Source organism: Cygnus olor, chromosome 2, assembly GCF_009769625.2.
Source record: "Cygnus olor isolate bCygOlo1 chromosome 2, bCygOlo1.pri.v2, whole genome shotgun sequence".
NCBI classification, from domain to species: Eukaryota; Metazoa; Chordata; class Aves; order Anseriformes; family Anatidae; genus Cygnus; species Cygnus olor.
In genome coordinates this window covers 60,432,844-60,446,155 of record NC_049170.1, presented here as the reverse complement: position 1 = coordinate 60,446,155, position 13,312 = coordinate 60,432,844, and the positions used below count along the sequence as shown (strand labels likewise).

Here is a 13,312-nt window from a genome sequence, read left to right as displayed (position 1 = left end):
AGGAAAAACCTAAGCAGAAGCTAAAATTTCAGAAGCTTATGCACCACATAGAACTCTTGCAAAACAGGCACTTCACTGTACATTCAGTCACTCATAATAAGGAAGGATGTATATCCAGAATATTATTCAAACTTACCATGACACCATGAAATTGCATACTGATTATGCAAATGTAGATATCTGACAGTTTAGCTGAAAAGACTTCATTTTCAAAATATCGTTTAAATTCCAAAATATTTTTTTAATGAGAATTTTATAAACTTAAAAAAAAAAGTACAAAGCACAAAATATGTCAGGAGTTGTGTTACCAGTTGTTCTAGGGAATGATCATGGATAATACAAATATGAGAATTATGTTCATTTCTTAGTGTTGTATTCAACACCATGATTATTTTAGAGTCCTCTTCTAAATACATCATCTTTTGTTAGAAATTAGAAAGCTGTGGAGGTTGGGGGAGGGGGTCAGAAAAAGTAGTAGATGAAAAACACCTTTTAATTTATTTGTGGAAGTGAGGGGAGTTAGTGGGCCATGAATTATGGAGCCTCTTAGGAAGGAAGTGGTTCAGTTGCTAGCAAAAATTCAGCACAGCCTTCTGTAAAGGAAAAGAAGCTCTGCATTCACCAGCATAGGCACAGTTTATATCTGCTGAACTGGATGTCCTTAGGATAGATTATACAATCAAACAACAAATAAATATGTAGTTAATGTTGTTACCTGACCAAAAAATGTGTCTGTTAATCCTGACATATGTTTTGGATGTAACGGACGAAAAACACTGTGGTACTTTAAAATCATCTTTTAGTGAGCAGCGTTGCACGTTAGACTCATACACACATTATATCTTTTTTTTTTCTTTTCTGTTTTTAAATATGTACATAAAAGAAAACAAATGTGAAGCACATTAGTGTAATTAAGGACTGGAGGAAAACCATTGATCCTTTTTTGAAACTGCCAATAAATTTAGCTTTACATCATTGCTGGATTTCTTCAGATGGTCAGCTAGAAGTAGAAGTCAGCTCAGCTATGTCCTTTCCCCTATGGCTTTGGTTTTTGTGTTTCTGAGGAACACGTATAGTACGTTTTCGTTATGTTATGGACTGCCTGGGAAGAAATCAATGGGGAAGGGTATGGAAGCACTGAGAGAGGGAGGAGAGATGCTATAATTTTTTTTAGAATCTGAAGCACTGAGTTGAAACCACATGCTTCTTATGCTCTTAGGTTTTTGGAAAAAACAACAGTCAAGTGGTTGCAGCTCTTTGAAGGAAGTGGAGTTCCATATGGTCCGATCAACAATATGCAGCAGGTATTCTCGGATCCACAGGTTGGTTCTTACCCAGTATTTTCTATACATTACTACATGTGTTTTACAGCTGCTTAATAATGATCACATTTCCTGCCACTCAAACCAGATTTCAGCTACTTTAAAATGGTATTTGAGAATTATATGGGGGTTTGAGTTTAAGGCCAATAGTACGGTATAATTAGAAGTAAATATAGATCCCTAAATGAGTTATGTGCTTGGGAACACAGACTTGGCCGTGATGCATTAAACTGTAGGTGTTCTATGTCCCGTATGCAGTCTGTCTTTCAAAAATGGCTGGTAAAGGAAGGAAAGAGACTGTAATATATTCATAATCACATTCTATCAGATATACATTCAAGTAACTTTCTTGTCCACAAGCAAGCAGTTTTCTGTACGTAGTACAGATGACCAGAATCTATAGTTTTGGAGGGGAAAAAAAGAAGCCAGGTTTCTGACTGCAATCACAAAACTGAAACATAAAAATCTAAACAATATTTTTGCTTTCCAGCATCTGTAGAGTTTGTATATCTTCATATTCACTGATCCCTCCCCTTCTCCTCACACTGTGGCTTATGTTAGTTTAAAGGGCCTGATACAAACTCAACTATACTGTCTTGAATGGTGTAATAGTATTTACAGCTCTTCTATCTTGCGATGAATGTTAAAATTAAATTTCTACTAATGGAAATAACAAGAGAAATAATTGGCTATAGTATGGGGGGGCGGGGGGGAAGGAGCCAATCTTTTGTGTGTCTTTTTTCTCAAGAAGTGTTTGTCAGGAGTGCAAATACAAATATTGTCTTTGGGGAAAAAAACATGCAAATCAATCTCTATCATAAGGGAATAAGTTTACTATAAATGGTTGTTATAAATATGTTTATATGTTTACTGTACTTTTAGAACTGTAAGAGAACATTTGTAAGGCTACCACAAGGACAGAAATTTCTTTCACAGATAAATGTGCTCTTTTTCCTTAAAATGATGTAGTACCATGCTGTAGAGTATGCGTGGGCCAAATTTTTCACTTCATAATTTTCACAGGGATTATGGTTGAACTTTGAAGAATGTACAGCAATTTATTAATTTATTTTATTCTGAACTTGGTTGACTTGGCTGTGCTTGGGACAATGTTGAAAAAAATAGTCTGTGGGTTTTTTTTTGATGCTGCATCAAATTTTAAAAAGTCAATTCCCCTGTAAGACTGCTTTTAAAAGGTTGTATGTTGTGGCATGTCTGCTACCTCCCAAATTGAAAAAAAGATTAGTGTGGTTACCTTGTTCTTAGAGTTCATCTAAATATTAAATAACCTGTCCATGAAAGGTATAAGTGCTTTGCAATAGCGGCAGGTTTTTCAAACTTTTTTTTCCCCATTAAGAGTCATACAAATTGTATGTTTTTCTTTTCTCCTTATGAAACTCCTTGAAAAAGTTTCTTCTACACCCTTCTTTGAAATAAATGGCACTCAGTGACCATGTTCTTATTACTGTTGGAAATGAAATGTCAGTATTTCTGGTAATGTCTGATGTTATACTTAGGTTTAATTTCTGATGCTGCCTCCCTCCTAAAGCATTTTCTCACAATTCTTGTTCTGTTCCAGTGTATGTGTGGGGGGAGAGTCTATCCAGTCCTTTCCTCTTCTTTCTCGAAATATGAAGCGTTGTTGACATTCTATAGTATTGTTCTTATATTTACATCACTTCACATAAAGTTAAGCCCCCCGCTCCATCTTTATATATCTGAGAGGCTATCCAGGAGATGAGCAATTTGGAATAGCATACTCAGCTTCTTCAGCACATTTTGCTAACTTCTCCTTGAATTTTTATTTTGGTGGTGACCACTTCAGACCTTCACAGGACTCATTTACCCATACTTTGGATTCAGAGGCTTAGGGACAGTTCAAGCAAAGGTTTTCACCTTCACATTTGTTCTAAACTACAGTTTTTGCTATTGTACCTTGTCCAGTCTGCCTTCACTTGCTCATCCTTCTGCTGCTGTATAGACAGCACGCATCTGGGATAAACACACATGCTTGTGCATAGCTTTGCTCTTTCATAACCTAGTCTGTAATTTTGGTTTCTGAAGCCTCAGAAAGCATGAGAGTGCCCTGGGACAATGTCCAGACTAGGAGGAAATCTATCTCAACACCTGAGAATCTGGAATTCAAGAATCTTCTCACTCTGAAGTCCCAGTTATATAAGGGAAGAAACAGCACACACCAAAAAGAACATGCTGTAATCACAGCAAGAAAAATCTCATGTGTAAAGCTCAATCAGTCATTAAATATGAGAATGTAATAATTCTCCACAACACTCGCATTATAATGTGGAGTTTCTTTTTGTTTGTTTGTTTTTCCCAGGCTTAGTTTAAATCAGAAAATGTATTTCTAAGAAAGTTGCCACTTAGCTTGTGAGTAATAGCTTTACTTAATAATACTATATAGCAACAAGTATAAATACTTATACTAAACCTGGTGATACTTCAGTATAGGCAAACTTCAACCTACTGCTAACAGATGCTGCTTAGATTTTGTTGATTTCTTCCATTTTAAGTGTTATCAGCAGAACTGGATCTGAACACAACTCCATTTTTTATTTTATTGCCATTATCTTCCTAATCTACAGATTTGAATACCTGTAATGTAGCTGTCTTTCATTATAAGTGCAGTCTTGCACCATTGGTGACCAAGGTGCGCTACATGCATGTCAACAGTCTTCAAAGCACATGCCAGCTCAGCTGTTAGCAGTGCTTCAAAGGATGCAATGAGCTGTTAGCAGCCAAAGGCAGAAGTCCTTGGAACTGTTGGAATAATGCAAAGGAGTAACAGAAGTAAGTCTGAGGAGATGGGAAAGACCAGCTAAAAGAGGTGACTAAAATGGTCTAATGGAACTTAATCACCTACAGGTGGGTTGTGTTTTTAAATTTTATTTTTAACTAAAAGGACCTCAGAACCCTGAAGGCCAAGAGGGGTTTGTATAACTGCTTCTATAAACTGAGATAAAACAACACATTTTTTGGTCCCAGCACATATTGTTAATATCATTAGCAGTTTCAATCATACTCCAAGTGAGCTGCCAAAAACCATGGATTTTTTATTTTTCACTAAGCTGGAGTGCCAGCTGATACTGTTTTTTCCATGAATGGACTAAAATATCCACTTTTCCCACCGATTATAATCTTTTATTCATTTGTGAAGCTAAAATGGATACCACAGGCTAAGTACTGCTAAGTAAATCAGTCTGTGGATAGAAGTACATGCTTAGATGTGTACTTGTGCATGCATGGTTAAAAGGGCTGAGAGAAAGAGAAGCAGATTTTGTAGTAGAGGAGACCTCTTTCTTAAAAACAAGAGGGAGGAAATAATGTTTGTAAAAGTTCTTACAAACTCTAAATAGTACAGTATAGACTATTTTCATGAAACTTTATAGTCAAACTTCTTCAAGCTATTTTTTAAAAATATGTTCTTTTAACCAGGCCAAGATAGTACAAAACATTAAAGGAATTCTTAAAACGTTTTAAAAACTTACTAGTGACCTCAGTATGGTCCTATTTAGCATACCCTGGGGAACATGTGTATGAAATACAACGTGGTTTGAGGTTTTCCAAACAAAACAAACTTAAAAGAGAATACAATTTTTAATAGAAACTATTCAAATTCTCCCAAAAGATAAAACAAGACAAAAACAGGTACGTGTTGTACTGCAGCTAACTATGAAATAACAAAGATCTTTGCTGGTTAAGCAAGGCAAATAAACGCTTTTTTGTTGTTGTTTTGTTTCCTTTAAAGCATTATCCTCCCTTTTTCTTGCAATATAATTTTTTCACAGTCCTTATAAAATGTCATTACTTCAGATGACTGACGTATATAAGAAGCAACAGAGCAACCCAAAAATATTATAAGCAGTTTGTTAGCTAATGTTTTACCAGACTAAATCAGTGTTTGTTGATGAATATTACTATATCAGTGCTGCTTTGCCGAAAATAAAAATGAGCCATGCAGTGGTACTTTTTTCCTCTTCTCAAAGCAGTTACAGTCATACCACACAAGTTGAGTACATCAGGTGTAAGACATCACTCTGATGCATCACTTCTGAGAAATATGGGGAGGGAAATATCGGGGCTGAAATATCACAGCTGGCCCTGATTTCAGCTCCTGCCAAACACCTGCAGACTCTAAAAGGATACCAAAACAAAACTCCACCCTGTGGCAAGAGGCCATCCCTTAACAACTCTTCCTTGACTTTGCATCACTATAAAAATTAATTTAACATTTTTTACAGAAACCTTAGTTTTCCTGTCCCAGAAGGCCATTACAGTTCCTTTAGCCATTTCTCTGAATATGCCTCAGGAAAAAAAAAAAAAAAAAAAAAAAAAAACTGACAAACTACCAGGAAACTGAAGTACTGAAATATTTGATAGCTGGAATTTATCTGACATTTATTATTTTATTATTTGTGGAAACTTAGAAGACTGGTAGGTTTTTATTAACCTCCGGATCATCTCTTATTTTCGAAGTAATTTCAAAATGGCTTGAACGCATTCTGGCAAAAAGTTCATAGCATCTGTTAAAGTTTCTACAATCAATCTTGTGAACACATAGAAAAACATACAGTGATGTTGTGATATTTTTTTGTAAGAATCCTATGCATGTCTTTTGATGGTTTTGTGATTGTTGTTTTTTGTTCCCCTTCACTCCCTCCCAAATATGGTGACAGATTATATGGACCATGTCTTTAATTGTTATTCTTTGTTGAAAGAGACTTTTGTGGCCCACTGACGGCTGTCCCAAGTCAAATGAAATTATATTCATTTCCACAATACTGCAGGGATTTTTTTTTCTTTTTTCATTTTACATACAGAGGGTTCTGCAACTGAAATGCAGTTGATGCAGGCCTGAGGTATTACAATGTGTCTGGAAGTAATTCCTAACAGACAAGAGAAAGAGAGGAATTAAATTTTACATGTGTCTATTAAGTACTAAAACTGGTTGGAAAATTTCCGATGGAATGTTTTTCCATTTAAAAATGCCAATTCATTGAAAGTGAAACATCCCCACGAAGGTGTCTACAATTAAATTCTGTCCTGAAACAGAATTTGAGCTCTATTCCTGCTTGTTTTGCTAAGTTGAAAGTGTGTACTGCCTAGCTTTGTCTTGGGGTTTCAAACCAACTTTTAAACTTCAATTTTTAAATTTTATGCAATGAAAAAAGAAAAAAAAAAAAACCAAACCACCAAACCATACCCTGACCCTTAATTTTGTCAAAAGTATCTCTTTTGTACTAAATTACAAATGTTTTTAGGCTTTTTGGTCTGTGTGAAGTTTAGGGAAGTTAATGCTGTTCTGAAGTGGAAAGCATTAAGGAATGGAATACAGTTTGAAGAAGTGAAATGGAAAATCTAGTTCTAACACTGTTTGTAGTTTGTGATTCCCACATGTGCACAATTATGCAGGCTTTATATAAATTATGAGATAGTTTGATATCTAGATGTTACAAAAAGGGCTCAAAATGATATATCACTTGTATTTTTGTGTGAGAAATATTGTAATAGAAGTGTTTAAATTTTGCCTGTGGTGAAATGTGGTCCATCACTATGCCATATCTTTGTCTGGCCTGCTTGTCTTACAACAAATAGTAGAATGCTTATGGTGGAGACATCTTGAAATATGTTGGGTTTCTAAATAAAAATATATGGTTATGTTTATATTAATGGTAGGCTTTGGTTTGTACATACATGTAATACACATCTATTGTCTAGGTAAGAAAGATAAAGAAGGAAGCTCAGCATTTTCTACTCTAAGATTTTATTTTTAGTTGCTTATAACTTTGCAGAATTTAATAATTTGATCTAAAATTTCCAGTGCTGGTTGTCTGCCTACTTGTGAACTGTATATAGAAACATTTTAGATAAAATATTTTGAGAACAAGTTTACAGAAATCTGTAAACTTTATTTTATTTATTTATTTTGTTTAGAGCTCTGCTGCCCCTTCTTAGAGAACAAGTTAACTAGTTCTTCCACAAAGTGGCTTGGGCAGAAAGGTGACTGCAGTGTCATGAATGAGCTTTTTTTGCTGTCCTTTTTTAAGGCTGTGGAAGAGATGCTGGCTATGAATAACGAGCAATGGAGTCCTTAGACAGTGCATGCAAAAGATGAGCTTTCGCCTGTTACCACATATTCCAGTCCTTTGTGTATTTTGTGAGCTGAAAGCTGTCAGATTTGCTTAAGACCCAGATTAGAAATTGTTTAAGTACACTAGATAAAAGTTTTAGGCTTCATTTTTATAGAAGTTGAATGTCAGACAAGAATCTCTTCCTGCATCTGCCACACAGTTCACACATGATTTTGAGAAAGTCCTTTAAATCAAAGCATTAAAAACTGCTCACTAAATATGTGCTGCTGCTTCTTATTATTATTATTTTGAGTGCGCTCCTTATGACACTGTATGCTACATATACAGCATCAATTGTTCTCATGGATCTGAATGCAACTGTTGAAAATATGTTTTGGTCACTTTAAAATGTAATATTGTTGAAAAAGCTAAAAATCCTAATGCAGCAGTTTTACCCTTAGATTTCCCTGTACTTTTGTTCCTTAGCCATGAAACTGGGACTCATCTAAAAGCAGTATTTTAAAGATGAAGTAGTTATGCTTCTGAAAAGTATAGCTTCTAGGATGAGAGCACCAGAGAAATAACCCTGTGGGAAATTATTTGTGTGTGTGTGTGATTTGTGTGAGAAATATTGCAGTAAGGCCTGCAACTACACCTTACTTATGAGAAATAGAAATTCTTTTGAATACCATTTGCTTCACTGAAGGAGGAAAGAGCCTAACAGAAAGGTCATCTGAGTATGAGCTTCAAGCTCGTCTTGTATTTTATTTTTCTGTGCTAGCAAGCAGATGATGCTCAATAGAAGCATTTTGAATGTTCTCTTCTAATTTCTTTTCAAATGTGTATATACATGTGAATTGTATGTCTTATGCATGTGCAAATAGTACGAGCTTCCATCAAGGTAAGAGTTGTACAAATATTTCTCGGTAGTGGAAAAAAAATTCTCAAAAGCATCTTATTAGTGGTCCATTGTCATTTTTTTTTTTTTTTTTAAAGTTGCACTTAAAAACATTTCACAATGCCACTTAAAGGTAGGAAGGGTCACCTAGCCTTTTTGGGAACACCCTTCTAGAAGGAGACTGGTCAAAAAGCCATGTTTAGGTTTTGCAGCAAAGAGCAGAACAATTTTTTTTAAGCCTTAAAGTCTTTGTTAGGTCTCATGGTTAGGAATCCGTAATGTGTATTACAGCCTTGCCACCAAAACTCCTGAGGTAGTTTCTGTCCCTGCAGGAGTTACATGCTGGTTTCCTGATCTTGCTGGTCATTGATGTCAGTTGGTTTCAAAGAATCTGTATTTGGGACGGACTTTGCTCTACTGGAGTATGGTCAGGATAGCGCCATCCATCTTTAGCTGGATGTAGTTTAGTGTACTGAGCTAGGTAATGTGTAACTTAGAAATCCCTTACAGAGCACGAACTTTTATTCATATAAGCTGAGTAAAATGAAGGTCAAAAGAGTTTTTAATTAAGCAAGTTGTTGCATTTATCCGAAGTTTGATGACTATCAAGTCTGTTATGTGTTTGGGGCTGGGCGGAAATATCTGTATTTGTCTTTTCCTTCAAGTCTTGCAGCCTGAACAGAGAGTTTGTCTGCTGAAGCCCAATTGACTCAGTAAATTGTGTAGAAGCTTTCTTCATCTGAGCATTTGCTGAATCATGGTTGCAAAATAGTGGCCGGTTAAGCATGGATCTTCTTTACTTTCCTCGTAGTCTGTAAATTGTATCTGTATTGTCTGTTGGTTTACTGAGTAACAAGACCATAGACGGTCAAGCAAGAGAACTTTTTTTTTTTAATTTTTCATTCAAAACGTTTTTTTTTTCTAAGTAGATGTGTCTGCTTACTTAGGAAAACATATAGTAGGGTCAATAATAAACACTGGTATTTCAGACTGAATTTTAGATATGCTTCAGTATATAACTGCTTCCAGCAAAGGGTTACTTTTTAAGCTTCTTATTGTATTTTTATGTTTTGAAAACTAATTGCTACCCTGTCTCTTTGGACTTCATATGAAGATAACCTGGATTTTTCTTTCTTTCTCAGAGACCATGAAGGGTAGATTTTGTGATTGGTCTTGTTCACTTTCAAATAGATTGGTTTGTAATCAATATAACTAGCATGGCACATCCTTGTAGTGCAAATTGTTTCGTAGGCATAAAAATATCAGTGATATTCTGGAGAATAATTATTTGGTACCTTGTGCTTCTGTAGGTGCTACTATTTGAGAGATTCTGATGATGATATCTGTATTCCAGCAAGGAAGCAAATAAAAAGGAATCGCAGAGACTAAACTGTGGAGATCAGGCTTTAGTTATCATTTGATCTTCAACTGCTTTCTCGGAGTGCTCAATTCAACTCAAAAATCTTAGCTCAAGCCACGACCTTTTCCTGTCATCCTGAAATTATGAGATTTCCTCCTCTCATCAGCCTAAGTTCATCTTGGAGACCCACTCACTTCGGAAAGTGTCGTACCCCCCCCTGCAGATGAGATACTGACATGTTCACTTTGCATTGTACTTGCACAGTAACATTAAAAAAAAATATACTGTTTTCGTTTTGTTTCTTGCTGACAAGGAGGAATATTTGAGCCATGAAAAGGCAAGTATGTAGGCTGAGTAGGAGTGGATATTCAAAGACTTAGATTTCTAACCACCACAAAAAGACACTAATTAGTCAGGCAAGTTTTCTCTGTCATTGCTGTTTTCTTTCTCATCCCTGACTGGTTTTGTGTAGGTTTTTTATGATGATTCAAGTAGACAGCTTGTAAAGAAGCAGGCAATATTTCTTCACTGTGCATGGTTGCTGAGGCCAGGAGCATTATTACCATTGTTTTTAAGAACTCATCCTAAGCTTAAAACTGGCTACAGCATTTCGATGTCAACACTGAGCACCCAGCCACATGTTGAAATTTTCTCCACACAATTTCAATTGGCTACTTAGCAACTGTAGCACTCAATTATAGCAATTTAAATATCAAGTTGTGTAATTTTGTAGTATATGTTTTAGGGGTAAAACTTCATTTGAATCGCATATAAATCTTGATTAATATTTTTGGTGATCTTGGGTGCTTCTCAGAACTTTTCTTAGTTCTGAAAAATAATCTAGGTATATTGTTACCTAAAAAAATATGAGTGCCAAATCTTGATCAGGTTTACAAAAAGGCCTTTGGGATAGCTCAATTGAATTTTAGTTGTCTAGAATGACACCTGAAATACAACATAGCTCACATGAGAGAAAAATGTATTTATATTCTTGTGCATGTGTGTAATGGCCTATTAAAATAAACATTCCTCTAAGGAAAGAGTCACCTCAATGTGAAAATAGTGCTTGAAGATGATTAATGATAATACTAAATGTGGAGATCCTGAGTCACACATGAGGTGGACAAAGAGAATGATACTTCAGGAGTTTTGAGCCAAGTTTAGGAATGGCATGAGAAAGTCACAAGGATAAATTGAGATGCCAAGCAGACAATATTTACACTGTGCATTCCAGTTTAATTTCTAAGAACAAGTGGTAAAAAGAGAGACTCTTTAGAAATCAAAACAAACAAAAATAAAACAACTGGAAGTTTATCTCTATTATTTCAATATCCATGATATAAACATTGATGTTAAATCCCACGTTACAATTTAAAGACTACTTTTCCTTTTCTGACTAGCCTGAAGAATTGGGTATTTCCAAGATGATCCTTTGCAGTCTCTTAGAAGCTTCTTAGCATGGTGACAAATTAGCAAGGTGGCAGAAGGAAGGCAGTTCCATAATACACCTTGTCAGTCCTAGGTGTGAGAGTATTTCTTCTAGGTTCCAGACAGTGTTCAGCTGAGCGCCCATAATACAGTGAGATTAACCTGACGCTGAAATTAAACCTCTGCATAGGGTTTCTCAAGACAAAAGGGCACGTGAAAACTCCCATGTGAAAGATGACTTTACTTCCTTGATGGTCTGGATGTGAACTACCCCAAAAGGATTTTAAGAAAACTGAGAACTATGGAGGACCTCTCCAATCTTCTAAAGCTAACTAAGGTCACAAAGATAGTTTGGACAACGAGCTTTAAAATTCAAGTGTATCATCTAAACTATTACTCTTTTTTAGCATCTGTATAGGGTAACAGGCATACTTTCTTAACATATGATTCAGGAAATATGATAATTTCTGAAAACAAAATGACCAGAAGGATGGTTATTTTGATTAGAGAAAGAGTACTTCTTTAAAAAAGACAATGAAAACAACAATACAAACCCACCAACCATGCAACAAGACTATAAAGTCATTGCAAAATGCTGATGAAGTGCTTGAGATAATTTATTTGCCATATTTATATTTGAGAACAAGTATTCAAGAGGTGTATTTGTATGCACATATTCTGTCACTCAGTATGCTTTAGGGATCTCAAACTTCAGATTTTTTGTACTTTTCTCATTTTTTAATTCTATTTTCAGCTTTGTAATCAAGAACTGCATGTGTTGGTTTCCAAAAATGTTTTAAAATTCCTCTAAAGCTGTCCATGCCCTTGGTCATAGAGTTGTGAGGGATATTGCTTCTTCTGAAGCAGTTAATTCATGATGAACACTATGCATTGGAAATTGAGGCTGTCAAATATATGTGGGAATTTCAAAAATCAGACTGTGTCTCCTACCAACCTCCACAGGTTTGAGGGTTGGTGTTTGCACAAGCTGAACTTTGGAGAGAAGATTTTGCCAAATGTAGTCAGATGCTCCCCTGACATGGTGCAAGCAACTGAAGTGCCTTTTCCCACAGTCCTCAATTCACATCCAAAGTGGACAGGATCAGAAACACCATTTAGCATCTGCATATCTTATTTTAATTTCTACTACTATATTTCCACAGGGTCACAAATGAGGGGAAGGAAGAGGTAGGTTTTCTCTAGTCTTCCCTTGTTATGCTGAAGGCTATACATTTATCTAAAACAGCTGAATTCTCTCTTCCAATCATCAAGATACAGACTTTGAATTTTAGAGAAACTTTGATGTTTAAATTCTGTAATAACAGATTTTGTGGAAAAAACAACAACAACAACAACAAAAAACCAAACCCAAACCTTCTCCTCCTTCCATTTACCCATGAGAATTCATGAAATCAGAAGAGAATAGCATTTGCTGACAACTGGAGTGTGCGAAAAAAAAAATAATCCCGAACTTTTGTCATGATGCTCCCTTGCAATTAGGGGCTACTTTGTACAGGGAACTGGGAAGAAGCATCATTTTCTGAAGGGAGACAGCATCTTTTGGTTTCTGAAGTTATCATGATATTATTTTACTCATTTGTCTTGATGCTGTCAGCAGGTAAACCCGACTTCTTGTTTGTACCAGATTCATCAAACACGTTTTTGATAAAGGAATCTGTTACATCCCACACTTTGCCATATAGGTTTGCTATCTGACCTTTAATGTATGTTTTATTGTAGGAATCGGCTCTCTGTTGATGACTTTCTTCATCTGTTTTGGGCTATGTTATTTGTTCTGGTTAAGAACTGCAGTAGCAAATTATATATAGTTTTTCTTATATGTCTCTTACTACTGAAAAATACTAGCAGAAGAAAAGGAAGCTGGAAGCATGCAGTAGGCAGATGCTTTAATGCTACTATGGCATTGTTTTTCATCTTTATATGTTTTTCAAGCTGATGATTCTTTGTTTTTAACATTTCCCTTGTGAAACTAACATTAAATCTGGAATTTGAGTTTCATGCTCCATACAATGTGAATTTTCTGTATATAGTGTTTATGCCTAAGTTATCCTATTTCATAGTATTTACTAGTGGAAACTTAAGTTATATTGATGCAGTATTCTGTTACACTTTATTCTTTAACCTAAACCAACATATATGAAAGGAGAGAGAATTTGCAGGGCAATTCCTATTGATTGTAAGAACTTGCTGCATT

The 13,312-nt window shown here is 35.5% G+C and overlaps 1 protein-coding gene across 8 annotated transcripts in view; it reads left to right on the top strand.

The window, feature by feature from the left end:
• SUGCT (succinyl-CoA:glutarate-CoA transferase) overlaps positions 1-13,312 on the top strand; it is a 326,659-nt gene that overhangs the window by 139,596 nt on the left and 173,751 nt on the right. For 7 of the 8 annotated variants that reach the window (XM_040549158.1, XM_040549157.1, XM_040549159.1 and 4 more), the window contains one exon: positions 1,220-1,322. In XM_040549158.1, coding sequence (XP_040405092.1) covers positions 1,220-1,322 — 103 coding nt within the window. The remainder of the gene's footprint in view (positions 1-1,219; positions 1,323-13,312) is intronic. The other variant, XM_040549155.1, reaches the window with a different exon arrangement.